This window comes from Zingiber officinale, chromosome 9A (genome assembly GCF_018446385.1).
Source record: "Zingiber officinale cultivar Zhangliang chromosome 9A, Zo_v1.1, whole genome shotgun sequence".
Lineage (NCBI taxonomy): Eukaryota > Viridiplantae > Streptophyta > Magnoliopsida > Zingiberales > Zingiberaceae > Zingiber > Zingiber officinale.
In genome coordinates, this window is record NC_056002.1 from 111,809,818 (window position 1) to 111,833,964 (window position 24,147).

The following is a 24,147-nucleotide window of genomic DNA, read 5'->3' on the forward strand; positions in this document are numbered from 1 at the left end:
ATACAAAGCTAATATATATGTGTAATTCCATCTATTTAGGTTGAAATTGTATGCCAATGGTTCAAATTTATAGAAATTATGTTGACAACATTTGTTTCTTTTAGTGAATGCTGGATGTCATTTTGCAAGTTATAACTCCACACTGAAAACTGAAGCAAGTAGATTTAGATTAGTAAAATATTGAAATGTTGAAAAAATAGCTCACATTTCCAATAGTCCTTAAATACAACAAATTTGAGGACATAACAATCAACTGAAACCATCATTGTTGGGATGAGTCATTTGTTACTGACAATTTATTAAAAATAATTCACTTATAGAAACAACACATGTCAAATATTACTGTAACTAAAAATCCAACATGGTTATCTATATTAATATCATTTTACTGTAAATAACAATACTCTACCTCAACGTGAGGGAGGAAGATATTAAAAATTTCGGTATATCACACATCATACCAATATATATTAAACATATCGATATTAATAGTATATCAAAAAATCTAATATAGTATTATACAGTACTGAATTTTTTGATATCATTATGAGATTTAATTTTTTTTTATATTTCGAGATATACGGAATGCCCAGACAAATTCTAATTCTCTTATAAATTATCGTTTTATTGTGTCTATTTCCTTTATCAAAAGTATTTGTTCTCTAATTAGTGGACAATTGAGTAAATACAAGTTTTATTTTTCTTTTATAATTTTTGATTTAAATAGTATTGTATCGATCTTGTATCAAAATTTTGAGTATGAACATTATGTAATTTATACCAATCGACCAAATTTTCGGTACGTATATATTTTTTTTATATCAAATTTTTTGATATTGTATATAGTCTCATAAGAAAATTTTAATATACCGTACCGATCCCGTTCTAATCTTAACTTCTACATTAAGATTTACCTTTCTGCATGGATTCACAAAATTGAGACCTAAACCTATGATTTTCTGTAATACCTAGAAAATCTCAAGAAGATCGCCTTTTTTAGTCCATAACCTTGCACCATGAAGAAACTGCATGTGGTTTCTGGTTTCTCATTCACATTTATTTTTCTAGATGAATGTGAATTGGCAGCCTTCTTAATTTGATATATATGAGTTTTTCTAATTATCACATATACCAAGCTAATCTGTATTTATTCTATCTATTTAAGCTGAAACGACATGCAAATGGTTCAAATTTATATGGAATGCAAATGATTCAAATTTATAGGAATTATGTTGACAACATTTATTTCTTTTAGTGAATGCTGGAAATCCATCAGGTTTTGCAGGCTCAGAAGCAAGACTTGGTCCTCCAATAATTCTTGGAGATTCAGATCAGCTTCTATGCTTCAAGAGCTAAAGGACATAAATAGCTAAACGAGAAATCACAAGGTGACATGCTATTTACAAAGTTAACTCCACAGTACATAACATGCTATTTTGCAAGTTAACTACTGTAACAAGTAGATTTAGATTAGTGAAATATTGAAAAATAGGTCTCACATTTCCAATAATCACTAAATACAAAAAAAAAAAAAAACCCTTGAGGGCACAACTTATCCTCTCAATCTACTGATATGATACAAAACAGAGAACGAACTACACCTGTCAAATCTGTATCATCTCATTCTAGTTTAAATAACACCACCCTATCCTCAATATGGCGTGCGACTACAGAGGATAACAACAGAAGACAACTACAAATTTGAATGTAACATCCTGTAAAGGAAACAAATGAACTCTAGGATGTTACACCATGAAACAGGATATTGATAATACATGATATCTGACAGAAATTGGTCTAGACATTGTATCCATCCACTAGTATGTGCTTTCAAAGCAACATTTATCAGTTCAATTGTTGCTAAAGGTGCTGTCAATCAAAAAGAAAGGTAAAGGTTTTAAAGTGAACAATGGCATTGGGATTGGCCAGGAAAGACAACATTCTGTCAGGGATGTTTTTATTTGCCTCTAAACTGTATTCTCAATTTTTTTCCCACCTTCAAAAATGAGCTACAACACGAATATGTACACAGAAAATTTAGGAAAACAACTACAATTGGAATGAGAACGACATTTCTAGTTAAGGTGAAGAAGGTTGATCTGAAGATGGCCGAGAAGAAACTCTGTGTTGTGAATCATGCTTGTGATCAAAACGTTCACCTTCTGTAACTCTTAACCTATGGGCTTCATTACCAATAGGTATATGCACAGCCCTCAGAGAATCAAACATAAGTTGGTCAGCAGTCGAACCATTTGCAATTCTTTGATCATATGGGTACATGAACACAACAGGAGGAATTAGTTGGTCAGCAGCTGGAAGAACACCATTTGAATGGGAAGCAAATTGCGGGTGCCTGCCATGTGCATTATCTAGATTACCCGACAAATTTGTAGATGCAAATGTGCGGTCATGACCTCTGTGGGCAAGAGGCTCATGCTTGTATGACTCCCACCTTTTATCTTCATGATTTCTGGCTGCAGGAAGCCGGCCAGTCCGGGCTCTATCAGATTGGTTGCGGCCATGACTAAGATCAAAAGCCCTTGGTCTGTCCCCAGCATCATTACGATCATAGTTCCGGTTCCCTCGATTCCTTGAACTACTTTGTCGATCTCTAAAAGAAACCTTCTGTACAAAGATAAAGAAATGCTTTTAATAGAAGTACAAAATACAGTTTTATTATTTATCAAACTTCCCTTGTCCCTTTTCTGAACAAAGCACAAATAATTTTAATATCATAGAAGATCAAAAATATCATTCACAGGAAGTATACTGTTAAATAGGACAACAAAGCTGATCAAAGGATGATGTTGATGAGAACCAATGCCAGTATGCAAGCGGATTCAGAATATAACTTTGAGGAAACACATACTTGGGAAGAACACAATTTAATCACTGTCGACATAACTGTTTCTTTAGAATACAAACAGTGCTGTACAACCTAACTTTCAGAAAGCATTAATTGGGAAATAGCTGATAAATTAACCAATGCCAACAGAACACAAGAAAATGCACAGGAGTCTATGGAGGGTATCAAAAGTCCAAGTGTACATGGTTTTGTGGTGCAAAGAGCAAGCATGGTGACACAGGTATTATGTATCAAAACTTTCTTGCAAATGATAATGCATTAAAATGGCTAAAGGTACATATGGAACTCATGCATATAGAAAGAATAACTTCTATGTAAAGTAAATTAGACTAATAAATTGCTCTATTCTTATCTTTAGATTCAAGCTTAAATAAACTTTCAAACTAAAAATTTGTAGCTAACTAAAAACATCATATTGAGGAAGAGTTAACGGACAAAAATACAGTTCAGCCTAAAGTGCCCCATTATCTATGACTAGGAAAATGAAATAAAGTGAAGAAATTTTAGAATTCATCAAAAAAGAAAGAAAAAAGTGAAAGACAAAATTTTACAAACTTATTATTTATTTAAAGCAAGTTAGAAGCTTCTTTTTGAATTAGAAGAGTTAACAAGTAACCAACTATAAATTAGTAGTGTACACGAACGGTTATAAATCTCCTCCATGGGTATATTAAATTTTTCATGCTTTATAATTCTTGACAATAACAATTACAAACTAATGCAGTACAAAGATAAGATGCAAAATATAAGCAAAAAAAAAAAAAAATCAACTGTTAGCACAACAAACAAGAGAAAGAAATACAAGATGTAAAACAACTCAAATAAAACATCTATTATAATCTCAGGGAAGATATAAAACTACAAAAGTTTCTAACAGACTTACAGAGTTTCTTATAATATCAAAATGTTGTGAGAATCTTACAGGATTTGGCAGGTAAGTTCCAGTACCAACACGAGGCCTCGGAGCTTCATCTACGCTATGCCGGAAGGTAATAGAGGTCGCATCAGGACCAGACTGGAGTGGCAAAACAGGCATCAGTCGAGAACTGTATCCCATAGCTTGTGCATAGTTCAGATTAGCAGAAAGAGATCTTCCAGGACCATCCCATGGGTAATGACCAGGAAGATAAATTTCTGGCCCTACATAAGGCGAAGAGTAGAATACAGTTCCATGATAAGGGTTTTGGCAGAATCGTCCATATACTAGATTTTGCTGATGGCCATTCAGATCACTGTTTAGAATGTCAGAAGTAGATTCCTTGGAGAACTCAGAACCAGAATTCATAGAAACAGGAGGGCTCACTAAAGCCTCAGACTGCTCAAGGTTCTCCAATAAATTGACATGGTGTTCAGAACTTTCTTGAAATTGATCTGTCACTTCTTCCCTATCCAATTGCCCTGCATATCCATCTGTTTTTCCAGAGTTGGAAGTGAAACTACCAAAGGGAAATACCAAGTATGGAACTGGTGGACCAGTAGCAACAAATGTTGGAAAGAACTTGGAATAATCCATGGCCCTCTGCTGGGAAGTGTCAACAAGAACTGGTGCAAAAGGGATCAATGGATCTGACTGATTTTGCTCAGATTCCTGGCCTGGTAGATTATGGCTTCTTGCATCTGGTGCGACTACAGATGATGATTCGGTGATTTTTTCAGGCATATCATTTCCCACAGTTGAAGGTATCAAATCTGAGACATCATTATTTACCTTGACCAAACCAATGTCAGAGGAACCCTCAAACTGCAATCTACTGTTGTCTTTTCCACGAGGAGATGGTGAGACTGATGGGGAACTTGATTTTCTACCCCATTTTTCCCTGGCAGACCCTGAGGTGTTTGCAGTTAGCTTGTCTTTATGATTTTCTAATATAGATTTGCCTCTAGAACTGCTTTTAGAAGAAGCTACCCGTGACAGAGGGAAAAGCCTAGGGTTTGCAGTCCAGGAATTAGATTGAATATCATCAACTTTAGTTGTTTTGGATTGAAATGAGCCATTGGTTTCTTCTCTAGACAAACTTCCATCTTCTCTACCTACTCTATCACATTCCCATGGATCTGAACCAGAATTGATGCCTCTTGCTGTAGGACTCGAGGTCAAACTGCCCTTTAGTTTTTGCTGCTTGTAGTCAGGAGAAACACTGTGACCAGGATTAGACCCTCTGGAGAGTACAACCTCTTCTTCCTGCCAATTACTGTGACCAACTTCATTTTCCTTAAGCTCCACTACTGCAGAACCATCATTAGAAGAATCGACAGTGCCACCCACATTTGAACTTAATGTGGCAACATTGATGTAATGGGAAAGGGGAATGGAAGCAAGACTTTGATTAAATTGCATAGTGGACGCCCATGGAGCCCCAAGAAGGGGTAAATTTGAAGGCATAACTCCAGCCAAATTTCTCTTAACATAACCCATTGAAGTTGGAAAAGGTGAAAATGTTAGTGGCAGATTATATGGGGCTACATGCATTTGATATGGAATCTGTCCATTAAAACCATGAATGCCGGAAGATCCCATCATATTCACCAAGTCTTGTTCTTCCTGCTGCATCTCCAAGGCCTCTGATACAGAAGCAAGTTCAACCCCCATGTTAGAAAATCCACAATCTGCCTGATGGCTATTCGAAACATTGTTTGTGTCAGAAACCATTTCAACATTTTTATGAGATGGAATCAGCCACTTTGATACAGAATCATCAAAAGACTTAGAATTGTGACTGCCTATCATTTCAGATCCTAAATTTTTCGTTCTGATATTAGAATTGAACTTTGTTTGGCTTTGTACTTTCACTGTTTCCATTGCTCTACCATGCCTTGCACGAGATAAATCCAAAGATGTTTCTGTCAGCTCAGGACTAGATCTAGTCCTTGCAAACTGAAGTTTACCCTGCTCTTTCCATGGATTGGCAGAGTAACTAGATTTCAAATTTTTTTGACTTTTGTCACTATCTAGAGAGACTGCAGATAAAGTGTTAGCTTTGAACATTTCCTGATGATTGGCAACAATTTCATTAATCAAATTATGAGAACTTTGGCTAGTTTCAGTCGAATGCTCCTTGGCAACTCGAAATATTCCATTCTCAAACCTCCTTCCAACAATTGCACTGGTTTTTAGGTGTTTAGGCTCAATCGAAAGAGTTTTTAGTTGTTGAAAAGGTTGTAAATCTAAGCTATGAATATCAGGACGATGACCAGTACCATGTCTTATCCATGTGTTAACAAAGAAATCATTTAATTCCATAATTATTGCATCTTTCGGGCATTCAAGTAACCTGGCTAATTTTGTGGCTCCGAATGCAAAAGCACTTCGTATTCTGGTGAAATTTCCTGACAAAAATGTCAAACAGTTATTTTCAGAGAATGTAGAACGCCATGCTTCATACATGCAAGAGATGGACAGATGAAAATGTACTAATTGAATTTCCAAATTTATAGAGCAAAACTTAACCTCAATGTATATGCACAATTTAATCAGCTAATAAAAGGTAAAATGCATGCATTAGACTATGCATCATCTGTACTTTCTTTTATCATTGATTTAACAAGTGTGAGCAGGTGAGGATAAAAACAAAAAAAAATTAGAATTCACATCTCAATGCAAAAACCTGCTGGCAGCATAAAAAGTTCTGCTGCAAAGAAAAGGCAGCAATATGTAAAACCAACAAGAAGTACCAGAATAGCACCCTTATAGCATAAAATTAAACAAGAAGTTCAGATTGACACAATATGGATAACTTCCAGTTATACCAATCTAGTTGGCATTTATGGTTAAAAAGACAAAGTCGTGTATACCATCTGATTCCAGACTGTCCACCTTCAATTGCACAATATCACTCACACGAATACTTACCTATGAGATAGGTACAACTCATTGTTTAAAATACTTGTTCCTTGCCGGAGTAGTTTCAGTGTCCAACTAAACTAGAACACTACACTTTGATGTGCTGAGATGCAAGTCATATGAGTGTTAATTTATAATCCCCCTTCATTAGCTCCTCCATTTAGTTTGTTTACTACCAAATATAAGTTTATAGCAATTGTAAAAATTGAATTAAAATTTTAGAGCAACAAATTCATCTCAATTAATGTCTAGTTGATTATACCTTATACCAAAATTAGTGTGGTACATCTAATAAGATTGTAGGTTCTTGTAACATCCTACTAAGGCTAATCTCATAATTTTCTAAGACATTAAACAATGCTACTAAGGCATTTAATATTGAAATTGATTTCTCTACGTCCATAAATATATCTTAGTTTACCATTGCAATTTCAACTTGGGCTAACATAATTGGAACTAAAGCTAGTATGGATATGGGATATGAATATATCAAAGTCCACCACGTAGCACCTAAGTGCACCTACCTATCTATAAATCTACCCACATTGAGCAACAAGGACCAGGACTTAAACTTCTTCTCTGAAAATTATGTTAAATAACATGAAAATAATAGGCAACTAATCTTGAATAATAATGTGATATGAGCATAAAGAACAACCAGACTATGTTGATTGTCACTGAAAATGGAACAGATATTGTTAGCAAATGTAAGCTAAGAAATAGAGTTGCTACTACCTTTGCTCACACTACGCCCAAGATTGTTGTTCGTCCTTAAAGGATCAATAACATTAAAATGCTTTGAAACAAAAGGTTGGCTGTGATTTTCTTGTCCACCAGGTGTGACAGAATATACTGCAGTGCGGTGGTCAATAAAGGCTTCGGTAAACAACAATTTGCCATCATCCTTTCTTGGAGGATCCGCTGCATGACATTTGATGAGTGTACAATAAATTAAGTAATTTAAGTTCAGTAAAAGAAATGGCCATAAACTTACCAGTCATATCTGGAAGTAAACGGATAGGTACTGGACCCCTAAGACTAATGCAATAATTTTCCCAGTCAAAATTACTAAAAAATTCCAGAAACCAATACAAGACCTGCATTGGAAGAATTTGGACGAACATCAAGCATAGTTAAGTACTGGGAGAAATAAAAGATCAATGCAACAAAGTTTAGTCACCTCAAGTGGACCAACAAATGAATTATTGAAGACATGAAATACATAAAGCACCAATGTCTCCAATGCATATGTTGATATAAGTCCATGATGTGCACCCAATATTCGACTTTCATAATAACACCATGCTTTGATTAATATAATGCTTCGTTTGAATAGATGATTTTGATCTATCACTTTGTCCATCTATGAAGTATCCAGAGGTTATATGGGCATAAAGATGCATGAGGATCAACAGGAACAACATCAATTCTACTAACCTCTTCCAGAAAACAAAGTGTGCATAGACCACCAACTTGATTAAAAGAAATATCAACAACAATATTTTCAACGAGACACTTTATAAGTTTTACCTGCACAGATGGAAACAACACCAGAAAAATGAGAGATTCATTCAACGGCGATGATGGTAACAGAAGTACAATGCAAAGCAGATTCATCTTAAATTCTAATTGATGGCCATAAGTAAATGCATCAAATCAGCGTTTAGATCAGGATAACCTAAACTAATCAAAACAACTTGTAATCCAAATTTTAAAAGTAAACACAAGGTGCAAAAGTTATTAGTTAAGAATTTTTTATTCAAATCATGTGATGTAAAAGATTCATGCAAGAGAACTTCTAACCAAAAAAAGTAGCTTAAGCTTGTTAGAAAAAAATAGGCCAAATATCTTTATCTTGATCTCCGATTGCTCCTTTCACCTTCCACTCTAATAGATTCAATCTTCTAACTATAAAATATATTAGTCGTCTTTAACATGATAATCACATCTCTACCTATTTCTTTTTTCTCTGTTTATCAACTATAGGAGTTACCTCTAATTGCTCTCAACTGTTAGTATTTTAACTCATCCTTTCTATAAACCCCACATATAATCTCATAAGCTACATTAACTTTTTGTACGTGTTACTTTATCATAGCTTTCACCTTTTTGTACGTGTTACTTTATCATAGCTTTCACTCTTGATCCATAAAGTAGGTAGGTCATACAACTTTGTTATAATTCTTCCCTATGGGATGACAACAATCAACCTAGCCCTCCTCCCTGCGTCAATCCAATTAGCATCAAGCCCTCATGATGAACAAGCATATGCTCAATCTTCCCTCACCAACTGCCCTCATCACACCCATGTTTGCGGAACTAATTGGTTTCTTGACAAAGAGAGTAGATCCCCCACCCAAAAGGACTAAAAGAAAAATAAATTTTCAAGGACCTAGATTTATAGATTGTTGGTTCACAAGGATGATAGCAACCGAATATAAATGGATATGCAAAAAAAGGGAGTTAATTATTCAAAAGTGAAGTGTCAAAACAACAAGAGAGAGACAAAATGTGTTCTCTATCACATGCAACACTTTAGATTTTGAATCAAAATATTAGAGTTTGGCCACCCAAATTTCATTATCAATATATTGTCGTCTATTCAACTTGTGTTTACATATCAAGATGAGAAAGTAATGTCTCTTTCAATATCTCTCTAGTCTAGGAGTATGTGTCTCTCCCTCTCTTAAAGTAAAATAACTGTAAAATCAAATCACACCATAACATTTATACCCTCTCGAGCATAAGCCTTAGTTCCCACAAAGGAAGAAAATAAATACGGTAAAAAAAAGAAAATAGGAAAAAAATACTCATAGGAATAAGATTGTAATTATTTATTTTTCCTTTGGAAAGAACATGGGAGAGAAACTATCAATTTCAAAACTTTAATTGTTAACAAATATTTAAAGATTTAAAAATGACTTTAAAAGGAAAATTTAATTTTAAAGTTTTTTAAGATCAATTTAAGCTACATTCTATTCCTTTCTTCCAGCATTTTCCACCTAAGGAAATTTTTATGCCACCTTATTTCTTCCTGGATCTTCATCCCTCGCGGCAAAACACAATATAAATGTTGGACTTCCAATTTCACTTTTGTCTAAAACAATTTTATTCTTCTTGAAAGTTGTAACTTCAAAACAATTGACTAACCTTTGTCTTGCTTCAAGTATCTTTCTCTAAAGCAGAAATATAACTTCATACAGAATGTCCTTAGCCATTTTCTCCTCATCTCTTAGAGCAATGTCAGATTTTAAACATGCTCTCCATATATCAACTCCATGTCTTAATATACTAGAATTCTGATCTCTCTTTCTTTGCAATCTTCAATTTAAGGGGAAAGTAAGGAGGAGGATTGCATCTATCTTTTGACAGTCATCAACAACTTTATATTTTGAAAATAATCTACATTCTGACAAATGCTATCAACTATGTTTTTATTAAGATCTCAAAAAATTAGCTTAAATTAGACTAATCAACACCTCTTTTCAAATTAATCTAGAGTGCACTTTATCAAGCTTGTTAATCACTATACAAGTATCATTTCATATTTTATATAGTAAGTTAGACACGATAAATTTTCATGTTGAGGGGAGGGGGAGTGTTAGAAATAATAGTCGGCAATCTTATTATTAAGTGGTATTTTTAACAATATTAGGAATATTAAATTTAATATCATGCCTGTATTTTTTGAAAAATTAATTTAGACTTAAAGGCTATATGTACATAGGTTACAATCTCCTTTGGTTAATACAATGATATATTATTTTATCCCTCTCTTGAATATGTAATGTTGTAGTGTGATCAAATGTGAACAATCAAATCATAAGCTCAAATTGTAAGTCCAAAAAAAGTATAATACCACTAGGTGTGGCTCCAAGAGATAATAATAATATGAGAGACAAATGATGCGAACATGTTTAAGCACAATGAATATGTTATAAAGTAAGAAGAGTCGTATCGATCATGGTGTGAAGGGTAGAGGGAAACCAAAGTATTAATATGATAACAAACAATTAAATGGATTTGAATATTACTAATGATATAAACTTGGATAGAATTCAATGGAAGATAAGATTGATGTAGTAATAGTTGGGACAGACACATGGTCTTGAATCTTGATGATGATGATGAACTACCATCTAATAATAACTTAAGATCGGATATGGATTAGATGTCCACCAACAAAGATAATCTATCCTTTTACCTGAACTGAAGATAAATTCTCCAAGACTTAATAACTCACTGAAGTCAGATTTCTTCATTTAAGCATCAAGCCAAAAGAGAAACATATTAATAGCAACACTAATCACAACAACTAAACACATGGTAATTTATAACCAAGAAAAGATAATAACATAATAACCATATCAAGAGGCAATTGCCTGCATCAATGCAGAACATAATGGGAAAAAAGAAACAAATTTCACACCTCTGCTTGAATATATTTAACTTCTTTTACTCGGAACTCAGCATTTTCATTTTTCTCTTCCCTCTCTAATACAGCACATACTGTAGCAGCCCACGTATCTTTTATATTCTCATTATCACTGAATGCAGTAAGGTCTATGTCTCCATCAGGTAAATAGGTCTTGAGAGGAACTGACCCAAACGTAAAAACCTGCAAACCAGAATTGGAACAAAATTGAAATCAATATTACTTGAGCAAAAGAAGACAAATTCATCTATAAGAAAACCTAGCTAGATGGGGACCTCTTCTGTAGACAGATAACTATATATTTTGTATGTCTATATCAGCAGTGTTCATCATTCAAATAAAATATAATTTTCATTTCAGTTTGGATTTTGATAAATAAAATGTAGTTTGATTCCATTTGGAGGTTCAACTAAAATTTTGATCAGGTCAAGTTTTTTACAAGGTCAAACCAAAAAGTAAACAGAAATGCAATACTTGTGTGCATTGATATTATAGATTTATTATTTGATAGTTCATTTGTATTCAAAGATCAATAATCAACTAATCAAACTTGGATCTGTTGATATTTGGTTCAGCACTAACAACCCCAAATTTCAGCAAAAACTGTTGGTTTCAATAGAATTTTGATTTGGCTTAATTTATATAGCTTAGTAACAAAAATCCAAAAAGATTCAGTTTGGTTTGAAGAAAACACACAGATCCCACACTCAACTCATATATTAAATTCTGAATATATGATCTTAGTATTACTTGAAAATGGTTTCAAGCGCATTATGTTAGTTAAGTTACAATAAATTGCTACTTTATCATAATAATTAGTGAATAAAGAGAAATTGGATAGTGTGTTATTTGAACACTTTGCTATTTTTCTAATCCTGGCACAAATAATGTCGATGCAATTGTTATGCTATTCATGCCAAAGGAAAGGGCATGATAAATTTAGCCCATTGATCCCTATCCTAAACCTTATCCTTGTACAGTATGTCCATGATGGGTTCTCATGACAAAAAAGCCAAACAGCCTAAATAACTCAAACACAGTAGCCAATTCCATTGCTAATTGTGTCAACTAAACTACACAAATGGTGCAATTACAATTCTGGATAGCAACTTATTCCAAGAAAGATCTAGGAACATCTTCCAAAGCTGGCGCACTAAATTAAGCAGCCAAGAGATGAAAATGGAATTCACATATTGTGGTTCACAAACACACTCATTTTTTAGTAAGAAATTATCAATAGGCATACACACTCACCGGGCAGGAGAGGCAGTCTGTAATCAGACGCTGGACATAATTGGCCACAGCATTTCGGCGCTCCTCAGATGAGGGATTGGGCTGAATTCGTGCAATCAACTCAGCAGTTTGCACCTCTGCCTTAAGCCATCTATCTGCATCACGCATTTGGGCTGCATTGGCCATTTCTTCGGGCAAAAGACCATTTGGAAGTAGGCCATTTAGCTGTGGCCAAACTCCATGATCACCCATGTGAAGCTACGTTCAGTTGATTACAAATGACGTCTCAAATGCTTCTCTCTCTTCAAATGCAAAAAATTGAACCCTAGAGACGTTCTCAGCAAAGAAGCACACCGAAGCGGAATGCTCACAATATCCACAAGAAATAAACGGCAGCTGCAAATTTCATAAGACTCCTTTCTGATCTTCAGCCAATATAACAATATAAACAACAAAACCTGATCGTCGTTTTCTCCATGACACCATCAACCAGCATCCAGCAAGTAAAAGAAATTAAGTATCGACCACTGACTCTGTTAGACAAGGCTCTTCCCGCTGGAAAAGTCGAAGATTTCACTATATCCGCAGGTAATAAAATAAATAGCTCTAAAACCGTAACGAAGATAACTCTGACTACCAAAATAACAAGCGGAGAGAAGAAAACTAAATGAGAGCAAAAAAAAAAAAAAAACAGATAAATCATCCACCTCCAGCACCACACTGTCCAATCTAATTAATTCCCGATCAAACCACGCCAACCCAAGGGTAGCGAACACAAAGTCGGAGGGGCGAAAATCCCCCAATGGCGTGGAACACGGGAGACCAACCAAAGGGCAAAGAGGCCCCACTCCCTCAACCGCACAAACCCTAGAAAAACATGGGGGAAAAGCAGGTTCCAACCTGAGGCAAGTGCAAGGAGAGAAGAATTCGTGAATCGGGGCGACGGCGGTGTGCAGAGGATCAGGAGACTAGGGTTCGAGCGAGGAGCCGAAAGCTTACGAAGGATTTGTGGGGGAGATCGAGGAGCAGACGCAAGCGAGAGGAGCACGAGAGGAATGGGTGGAAGAATGCGGCCAGCTTCAGGGCCCAAGCATTTGTATCGAGGGCTCCAATCCATGACACGGTGACACCTAATAATTATACACTGCGTGTCACTATTTTTTTAATTATTTTTTAATGAAACGGCTAAAAGATATTTTTAAAATTACAATTATATTAAGTCGATAATGACCCATTACAATCATGGAATTAAAATTACTCTATCGGTAACTGTCGTAGTGCAAAACTTTTTTCTATTTATTTCAACAAATATGTTATATTTTTTTCTTCTTTATTCAGCTCGATCCTTTCACTTGTCACCGAATAAATAAATAAATAAATAAATAAAATCATCCTTAATTTGTGATTAATCATATTTGGGCTTCTAATTTTAAAGTCAATTAGATGGAAGAGGAATAATCATATTTGGGCTTGGGCTGAAGTAGAGGCTCCTCACAATTACACTTGTGCGCGAACGTCCCAGAAGGCTGCGGCGGAGGCGGAGGCGGAGGCGCGGGGGGCTGATGGACAATCCCTCTTCTCCTCGGCCTCGTCGGAAACACGAGGAGGGGGAGGAGAGCGACCGGCCGAGGTTCTTCGACGCCAAGGCCAAGGCTATGTGCTGGAATAATGCGGATGTGGTGTCCGGCCGCCACCCCGATCGGTGGCGCAAGGACTCCGCTGGCAACGTTGTCTGCAAGCGCTTCTGCAACTGCCATGGATGCCTCTGCTACGAGTTCGACCACATTATTCCCTTCTCCAAAGGTGATTTTGAATTTTGATGCCTCGGGATCTTTTCTGTAGTCATTCGAGGTGAAATACTAGAAATAAAAAGTTGTTTTTTTAACCATCATCTCCGAAGGTTTTGGGACTTCGTTGTTGCTTGAATCTATTAGTATTGTTGTCAAATTGTGATGCCTCGATTTAGGTGGAGAATCAACTGCTACGAATTGCCAAATTCTGCAAACGAGGGTCAATAGAATGAAATCGAATAAGCAGTGGATCGACAAAGCAGAACTAGAGGGTTTCTCGTGCGACATCAAGTTCACTGGTACTGTCTCTCGTTCTGATTTTTTTAGTTTATACAGTGGAATATGTATGCGTTTGTTTGCGGATATCTTTTTGTACTTTCTTTTTTATGTTCCAAAAAACTCACACTGATGTCGTCAAAATTTTCAAATAACATCCCACAATGTATAGCTTTTCTTTTTTAGAAAAAATACCACTCGTTGGGTGGAAAATATCAAGAAACAACTCACCATCTTGGCGTGGAAGCATGTAATTTCATACTATACTATACAGAACTACGACCAAGTGCAGAAGTGGTAGAGGATTCTTTACTCTTTCTCCAGTTGCGAACTTAAGCAATCTCCAATATGTAAAACTAAAGAGGCACCAGTGTTGTTGTTAAGCTACAACAATAAGAAAATGGATTTCTTGTCTTTTGTCTTAGGTGCACTTGGATTTCTACTGTGCTGGGCTGAAGTTGGTTGCTTCAACACATTGCCTTCACACAAGACAATATGTTCCATGTAGGATACTTGTTATTTGCCTAAGGTGCACACAGATTTCTTGAGATAGGGATATTGTAGAATGCTGAAGAGAAAATGGTCTAGCCATGTGATAAAGAAATCTAGAATGGTGAAGAGCAAAAGTCTAGCCATGTGATAAAGAAGTCTTGGAATAGTGAAGAGCAAAAGGTCTAGCCATCTAAGAGTTGCTCCATCTATACAATCTTGTACACTAAGATGTCATTGAGAAAAAAATGGAAAGAGCACTAGTAAGTCCTAAGGCATTACAAGAAATTCAACATGCCTGTGATGGGTTCGAAAAAACAATATTTTTCTTTCTCTTCAAGCTCATCCTGATTTAGTCATATCTGGATCAGAAACTAAGATTGGTGAAGTGGTGAATTGCATGTAGTTCATGTAAGTAACTCATTAATTACCATGGATAAGAAATTTATATTCCACTGCTATTGCAAATTGGTGAAGTGTTGAGTTTCATGTATTTAATGAAGCAACACATCAATTACTAGTAATAAGAAATTTTTATTTCATTGTTACTGCAAATAATTCCGTTAGTTTCACTAGATTGGTCAGGTAGGAAGGATGCAGGAAAAGGAGAGGTACCTGGATGAATAATACCCAAACAACAGCTTAACCATACATTTTCTTTTAATCTTTCTTTCTGAAGACAAGGGTAGTAATATGGGTGGACTGCTATGGGACATGTTCTTCGATGGGTGTGATGCGGTGCTTATGGAGATGACTGAATAGGAGTTAACAGATTCAGCAAATAAGACACTGATGTAAACTAACAATCAGCCAAAATTAGGTTGGATTAGGATAATTTGATAATGTTTGCAGATGTGGTGTTTTGAATACCACTTAGCCTCTTGGAGTGTGATATCACGAGCACAATCTCATAATTTGAATCACATGGGCATATTCTTGAAGTTTCAACAAATTGGACTGGCCATACTCAGCCAGTTGAAATTAAGAACTAGTCAAAGTCGCTAAGAAGCATATAAAAAATCAGTAAGGATGGACTCTTTTTCTCCATGAACTATATAGTTTAATATGTTGGGTTATTGAAGAAGCCAAGAATTATCAAAATTGCTAAGGAGCATCTGAAAAGTTGGTAGGATGGACTCTTTATTTAGGTGAAACTATAAAATGTGGATGCTGGGGTATTGAAGGTGCTTGTTTTTATGACGATATATAATCCATTACATCCATGGTTTTGGTAGATGCAGTTAGCCTAAAACAGATAAACTGAACAAATCAAACTGAAAATTTTACTTTTTGTTAGAAAGTAGTTTTTTTTTTTTTTTTGTTTGGTTTCAGTTTACATCTTAGAGAAATTAATAAAACCGAACCAAACCTATTAGTAACTACAGAACTATGAATATATACACAGACCCATATTAACCCTAATTAACTCTAATAAGTATGTGTATACATCTTTAAATCAGCGTTGAGCAAATCTATATGTTTTGCAGATAAGGAGCTTGATATCATTGAGATGGCTGTGTACGGGGATGTTATTCGACCAGGGAATCAATGTCGTTGCAGGACTGTCGCTGAGATGATGGGGATAGTGAAATCTAAAAACCCCATGGCAGCATGTGAACTACCATACAAGCAAAATCAGGGACCAAATGACCCTGCCTGATTAATCCAACTCCACCTCTTGCTTCTCTAAACTTATTATTCCATTTCATTTCGCATCTCATAAACATGAGTTATTAAGGCTAATTGTTTGGAAGAGTTTGGCTATTGACTTTTGAGCTTTATCATTTTTGCGACTATAATGGTGATATATTTCTTCCAAGTGTAGGTCAATTTGGCTACATGTTTGACAAACTTGTAGCCAAATTGTCATCAATATCAATATTTTCCACAAGGATCCACTAATTGCAAAATCCTGTACTGTGGAAGAAAATTATGATAAGAGATTCCTACGTATCCAAATCAGGATTGAAATTACAACTAAATGATAATCAATCACCTAGAAAGAGTGATACAGCAGGTATTCAAATTAAGAAACACTTATTCTTGAGTAAAAAGCTAAATAATGATACTCGAATGGATCTCACTTGGTTATGTATCTGGAAAAATTAGGGAGGCACAGTTGTGCGGAGTGCCAAGGTTGCAGCATTCTCTCGCCAAACTGTGAGCTCCGCGCCGGTTGTTGCAATTCAACCAGCAAACATTCTGGAGATTCTCTAATTCACCAGAAAAATCAGTGAACATACATGAACTGATCGGAGCAAACATCTAGCTTTCCCTGTGTGTGTATACTCTGATCGAAATGGCTCTGATAAGAATATCACGTGAAGAAGTTTTGTTCGCTAAGAATCCATTGCTTTGGCAGAGACATTTCCATTTGCTTCAAGCAACTGGGCATCCTCACCGGAGAAGACCGCGCTCATCATGGAATCGACTAATACAACAAACGAATACAAGAACACCAGAAGCGGTCCCTCCCATAGCCGTGATGAACCATCGCCGTAGCTCAGAGTTTTCACTCTGTGCTCGAATAGCCCTTCTACAAGAGCCATCCCAATCGTGGAACCAAGGAAAATGAGCAGTCCGGCCTGCGTCTGCCCCCTGATCACCTGCACCGATCTGAACAGTGCTTGCAGCCCAGAGACCTCTTCCAAGACGGAGATCACGCCGGCTAGGTTGCAGAGAATGATGGTGTGAGCGTAAACCATCGAGAAGATGAGCACAGTAATCAAAGCGGGGTAGACGATGATTTCGGGCGGGTAGCCCATTACGGCGAACACATTGCAGACGAGCAGAATGAGGGCGATGAAGATGGAGAGGCAAGCAGAGATGGATGCGCAGACACAGATGTAGGTGGAGAGGAGGCGGGGCCAGATCCGCCGCACGACCGCGAAGAACTCGGAGTGGAGCGAATTCTTGCCGGCGTAGGAGCAGGCGACGGAGTAGGAAATGGAGGAGCGGGCGAGGAGGAGCGCAGTGGCGAGGAGCGGGAAGCAGGCGGCGGCAGATAGAATGGAGGCGGCGAGGCGGCGGCAGAGCTGGAGGAGGGGCTGGAGGGGCGGGAGGCCGCTGGCGATGGCTAGGCGGGCGAGGCGGCGGGAGAGGGCTTCGGTGGCGGCATGCGGGGCGAGGACGTCGGAGAGGAGGGCGGCCGAGACGGGGCAGATGAGGAGGGCGAGGGTCGTCATGAAGGGGGACGGATCGGCGCGGAGGATCCGCACGGTCTCGCGCAGGATATCCAGAGCGCTCATCGGAAGCGGCGCTCTTCTCAATTCTGGCACTCCGCCGCGGCCTCCGTCGACGGCATCCATTGCAAACAATCTCCCTTCTGCGCGACGAGTGGAATCGAAGAAAGAAGGAGAATGGCGTGAAGCGGCGAGAGTTGCGAAGGGGATGCGTTCGTCCGGTTTGATTGATGATCCCGAGCGCCGATGGCCTATCCACCGAGCGACCGCTTTGATGGCCCCAGCGACTATGGTCAAGATATCCACCATAGTTGATTAGGCAGAACATAATACTTGAACAAGAACGATCGTTACAATATTAGGCCAAATAATAGGGATCCAAAGTCAAATCCTGAATGAGTTTGTTGGGAAACACGATTTGATTCGACTTGGAATAACCGGACCGCGCCAAAAATTACCGTTGTCGGTGCCGATAAATTATCGATGTCGGTGGCGTACACGGGCTCGTGAAATAGGAGGGGACGGATCCTCTGCGCCCGCGTTCCTCTGCGCCCGCGGCTACACAACAAAAAAAGCACGTGCTTAGCGCATGCATTTCTCGGCGCCAACATCGCCCGAATAGAAATGCTCCGTCAGCACAAAAAAAAATAAGAAAATCCTAAGCCCGCGTCCCGTGCTCCTCTTCGCCCGCCGAAAAAAACCCTCTTCTCCTCTTCGCTTCTTCTCCAGCCGACGACGCAGAGCTCCTCTTCGCTTCTCCAGCCGACGCCAGCTCTCCTCCTCTGCGCCTACGACCGGAGGTAACACCTACAACCCTGTGGAGAAGAATCACGTGCTTACTCTTGCCAACGAGGACCTCGCGAGCCCTAGCTCCCCGCCGATTCCCTCTGCGCCCTCTGCGCCCGACACCCGTGTGCCCTCTTCGCCCGGCACCCGTGTGCCCTCTTCGCCCATCGAAGTGGCTCCTCCTCTTCGCCCGCAGTTCCCCTGTGCGCCTCGAGAAACAACTGCGTGCCTGCGCATGCTTCCGGTGACGCGTGAATCGACTCCCGGCAACTCGCTAAGTGCTCCTTGACCAACACCCCATTTTACAGGTAGAATATGGCAATATGCTAATGTCTCACATTTTTTTTCTTTTGCTCTTTGTGTCACAATGGCTTTGATTTCATATGACTAATGATTGATAGAAATTAAGTTCAATGTTGCTATTGTCATTTGACATATTTTCTTATTATATAATGAATTTGCTCTATCAGGAAATTGATTTCTAGTGTGACAACCATCAAGGGGAATGTCGTTCCAAATTTTTGTGTCATCTTGACTGTTTTGCTTGGGTCATACGTGACAGTTACCTTCCTCAAGGAAGCCAAGGTCTTAAGGTGATGTAAATCAAATTGGATCTAATTATTTAAAGGCTAGAGTTTCTATTGTTTGTTGAACTCAAGGTGTGTGATATTCTCCTGTACTTCTCTATATTCTACACTCACTTGTTTTTCTTGGTGTTTATATATACTTTAATACAAAAGACATGCTATGCACTGTTAATTCAAAAACCTGCATTTTGTTGTGTTCTGTTACTTCTGTATATGTTCATCTATTAATTTGACGCCATGTTTCCATGTACAACTGTTTTTTATCTTGTTTCTTAGATTTAAAAAGAAATATCTTAACTAGATAATAACTTGTCATACTATCTTCAAAAATTATCTGTCACTTTTGTTGGTAAGAGCTAGACAAACATTTAAGTAATACTATAAAAATTTAGGTAGGAGCTGGATTCTGACAATGATGTTGTTGGATTCTGACAATGTACTTAAGTTTATATGTTAATCTTTTATTGTGGCATACTTATTTCATGTTTAAAGTAATTATCATGGAGGGTGAATCTACGAGTTGTCGTAGGTTGAATTTTGATGAGTCAATTGAAGAGTATTCTGAAGCAAACCAAGGTTGTGGTGATTTTGAAGTTAATGTAGAAGAAAGGGCTGATGAAGGTAATAAGATTCATAGTGCGTTTATATTGAACTTTATATACTTTGATTTTTACATAATTTGATTAACTATGTGCATTGTTAATTGATTTGTTTGCATTAATTGATTAATTTTAAAGGCAATGAAGATGATACAGAGATCCCCCCCATTAAGCACAGATGAATTGGTGCCAAAAATTGGTATGGAATTTCAAATAGAAGAGGAAGCGTATGACTTTTATTTGAAATATGCTAAACAAGTTGGATTTGACATACGAAGGACAAGAACCCATAATGATAATTCGGGCAGATTAATTGACAGGACGTTTTGTTGTAGTGCACAAGGAAAAAGGGGAAAGGACAAACGAGATATTTATGTGAAGCAAAGTCGTGCTGAGACAAGATTTGGTTGTGATGCTAAACTGAGGATTAGTTGTCGAAATAATGACAAGTTTTGTGTGGTGAACTTCATTAAAGAGCATAATCATTATCTTTCAAGCCCAAACAAAACACATCTCTACAGATGTCATAGGAACATATCTTCTTCTGCAGCGATACAAATTGAGATGACAAGTGAGGTGGGAATTCCCCCAAAAGCATCTCATGATCTTATGATGAGACAAGCAGGTGGGAGGGAAAATTTAGGGTTTATTCCTGAAGACTATAAGAACTACTTGCAATCTAAAAGAACAAGAAATATGAGAGTGGGGGGTACAGGAGGTGTTCTAGAATATTTGCAGAAAATGCAATGTGATGATCCAAATTTTTTTAATGCTATTCAAGTTGATGAAGATGATTTGATCACAAACATTTTTTGGTCTGATGCTAAGATGAGAGCTGATTATGACAATTTTGGAGATGTTGTTTGTTTTGACACAACCTATAGGAAGAACAATGAAGGTCGTCCAATTGCATTGTTCGTAGGTGTTTATCATCATAAGCAATCCATAATTTTTGGTGCAGCTTTATTATATGATGAAACTACTTTGTCATTTGAATGGTTGTTTGATACCTTCACTAAAGCTATGTCTGAGAAAAAACCAACAACTATTCTTACAGATCAAGATGCTGCAATGGCAAAGGCTTTAGCTTTCAGATGGCCTGAAACACATCATCGTTTATGCATTTGGCACATTTATCAAAATGCCGCAATACATTTGAGTGGAGTGTTTTCTCAATTCAAAGAGTTTGCTAAAGATTTTGCCTCTTGTATATATGATTTTGATGAAGAGGAAGACTTTCTTTCTACTTGGAACTTGATGTTGACTAAGTATGCACTTGAAGATAATGATTGGGTGAGACGTTTGTTTAGCATAAAGGAAAAATGGACGTTAGTATATGGAAGACAAATATTTTGTGCGGATATCACTACAACCCAAAGAAGTGAGAGCATGAATAGCATTTTGAAAAGGCATGTCACTTATCAGCATAAGTTTTTAGAGTTTTTCAATCACTTCGAAAGATTGCTTCAGGATCGTCGATATGAAGAGTTAAAAGCATATTTTAGATCCAATTCAAGTGTTCCATGTTTATTGTATCCAATTGAAATATTAAAACATGCTAGTTATACCTCCTGAGGCATTCAAGTGTTTTGAAAAAGAATGGTATAAATCTCATGATTCTATTGTAGAAATTTGTGAGATTGTTGGATCACATGCAACATACAAAGTTACTTCACACAAAAAGAAACACCATCATATAGTTACACTCTATTCATCTTCTGAAAAAATTCAGTGCAGTTGTAGCTGTAGAAAATATGAATTTGCTGGGATTTTATGTTCTCATATTTTGAGAATATTTTCTATGAAAAATATTATGAAGATCCCAAATGAGTATATTTTGAAAAGATGGACAAGAAATGCAAAAGATGAATACTTTGAAGGTAATGATACAATTGTGAACAAAGATAGTTTGGATCCAAAAATTCTTCACAATATGCGATATAGAGATTTGTGTGGGTTATCTGTTCAATTGGTTACCAAAGCAGCAGAAAGGGATGACACCCACATGGTTGTTAAAAATGCTATGTTGAGCTTATGTAAGATGGTTGATGAAAAATTACAAGTTAATGAATCAATTGTGCATCAATCAAATCTTAGCCAAGAAGCTAGTCAGTTGGTTCAATCTCTAGATGACACAACAAGGAATTTGAATGAAACAGAGTATCAAATTGGCGAAGGAAACGATCTTACAGTCAAAGGAATTAAACCTAAGAAGAAAACAGTTTCAAGCAAGAGGTTGAAAAGAGGCATAGAATAAATTTCTAGAAAAAAGAAAGGGGCAAGCAAAACTAACCAAACTCCAACAATTGTTCAGGTTTCATTCTTACTAATATTAGATTTTTTTTGTTTGATGTTACATTTAAAAAGCATATAGAATTAAATAATTTTTTTTTTAATAGGGTATAGAAGATCCCAATATAGAAGATCAATTTCCACCACTTTTGCCAACACAACTATCTCAGGTTTACTTATTTTTTAACATTCCAAAATTAAATATTTATTAATAAATTCAGGCAACTATCTCAGGCTAACTTTGTTAGTGATTATTATCAGGTGACTTCCTCAACTTCAAAATTTCAGACTGCCATCTCAGCTTTAGACAACAGATTAAACGAAGAACAAGTAAGATGAATATCGCCTGCTATCTCTACTTCTCACATAGTTATATCCCCCCCCCCTTTTGCAGCGAAGATATCCACCTACTGGATACCACTCGCTGGATACCACCTGTTGGATACCGCCTGCCAGATTTTTTCCTCCAGGACATCCACCTACTGGATATCCACCGTCAGGATATCCCGCATCTGGATATCCACCTTTCGGATATCCTCCAGTTGGTTATCCACCTTCGGGATATCCCCCAGCTGGTTATCCACCTTCTGGATATCCACTCTTTGAGTATCCTGGTACATCAGCTCCACACCACGGTGAGTCTCATTTTTATTACCAATATTCACATATCAAGTTTATAGGTGACATGATGTTTACATGTGGGCATATTCTGGATACAGGCGGACATCACGGGCATCGAAAGGAAAAACATGGTACCTCTTGAACAAATAGGAAAAACATGGTACCTCTCCTGTTCTGCACCTTCCTAGCTATTTGACAGTAGACAATTTTATCAAGAATTTAAGGGAAAATAATTAAAAAATAAAATAGTTTAGCTCTACACCTGCAATCTAACGATAGCCACCTGTATATTATTGGGCTTGGCCAAGACTGTATGGCCTTCTGCACTAAAGTGGAAGATGTGATCTCTATGAGGTAACAAACCACCTATTATGTACTGTTCTCACAAGATAAAAAGGGAAAGACGTAAGAGCTTTCATATTGAAGTTAAGGATGGAATGTCTGTTTAATGCCTTAGGTAGTTTATAAAGGAGTCATTATATACTACCTAAGAGTTTTCTTTTCTTTTTTTGGTCGTTTGACCTATATTAGTTTTGGAGGTAACTAAATAGCTCAGAAATAGAAGAATCGATCAAGATTCCATGGTGTAGCTAATTTGTAGGTGTATTTTCTTCTTTCATTTGTCGTGCTATGATGGATACTACCTAATTATACTTTTTCAGAGACTAATACGCATAACCTCTGAAACTATGTAACCTTTGATAGGCATTAATTTTATAGTTCACTTCTTAACATGTGTTGTATTTGTAGAGTACACATCTTTTAAGAGAATTAGATTGTTTTGATAACCACAGTTTGGAACCAAGGGCCTATTTTTTTTTTCATGTTAAATATAGTCAATCAATGACAAGTTATTCTTTATGTTTCTTGGAACCACGTGCCATAGCATTTCTCTATTTCATGTTATATAAAGTCAGTCAAGTGCAAATTATTCCGGTTTCCTTACAAAGGTCATTTACTTCTCATCCTAAACTTGAAAAATGCAGGAATATGGTAATACTGATGTTGAAGGCGTTGACTCAACAAATGCATGCTATGGTGGAACAGCTGCCTTGTTTAATTGTGTTAACTGGGTAGAAAGTAGCTAATGAGATGGACGCTACGGATTGGATGTCTAGAGCAAAAGCTTTTAGTAATTGTTGTGGTTGTT

General features: G+C 37.0%; 4 protein-coding genes across 4 annotated transcripts; 2 read left to right on the top strand and 2 right to left on the bottom strand.

Annotated features, from left to right (window-relative positions):
• Positions 1-1,745: 1,745 nt before the first annotated feature.
• LOC122020945 lies at positions 1,746-13,487 on the bottom strand. Its single transcript, XM_042579002.1, has 9 exons — positions 13,276-13,487; positions 12,397-12,930; positions 11,137-11,325; positions 8,145-8,237; positions 7,888-8,070; positions 7,702-7,804; positions 7,443-7,628; positions 3,789-6,193; positions 1,746-2,625 (listed from the first exon to the last, which is right to left on the bottom strand). Exons 2-9 carry the CDS (start codon positions 12,625-12,627, stop codon positions 2,080-2,082), a joined length of 3,936 nt encoding a protein of 1,311 aa, XP_042434936.1. The 5' UTR covers positions 12,628-12,930; positions 13,276-13,487; the 3' UTR covers positions 1,746-2,079.
• A 366-nt stretch (positions 13,488-13,853) lies between these two features.
• LOC122020946 lies at positions 13,854-16,694 on the top strand. Its single transcript, XM_042579003.1, has 3 exons — positions 13,854-14,178; positions 14,342-14,464; positions 16,418-16,694. Exons 1-3 carry the CDS (start codon positions 13,938-13,940, stop codon positions 16,588-16,590), a joined length of 537 nt encoding a protein of 178 aa, XP_042434937.1. The 5' UTR covers positions 13,854-13,937; the 3' UTR covers positions 16,591-16,694.
• Positions 16,695-16,873: 179 nt separating this feature from the next.
• On the bottom strand, positions 16,874-18,421 carry LOC122019474. The gene has a single exon (XM_042576935.1). It carries the CDS (start codon positions 18,419-18,421, stop codon positions 17,270-17,272), a length of 1,152 nt encoding a protein of 383 aa, XP_042432869.1. The 3' UTR covers positions 16,874-17,269.
• A 1,804-nt stretch (positions 18,422-20,225) lies between these two features.
• LOC122019476 (protein FAR1-RELATED SEQUENCE 5-like) lies at positions 20,226-22,341 on the top strand. The gene is made up of 2 exons (XM_042576936.1): positions 20,226-21,377; positions 21,904-22,341. Exons 1-2 carry the CDS (start codon positions 20,226-20,228, stop codon positions 22,339-22,341), a joined length of 1,590 nt encoding a protein of 529 aa, XP_042432870.1.
• Positions 22,342-24,147: the final 1,806 nt, after the last annotated feature.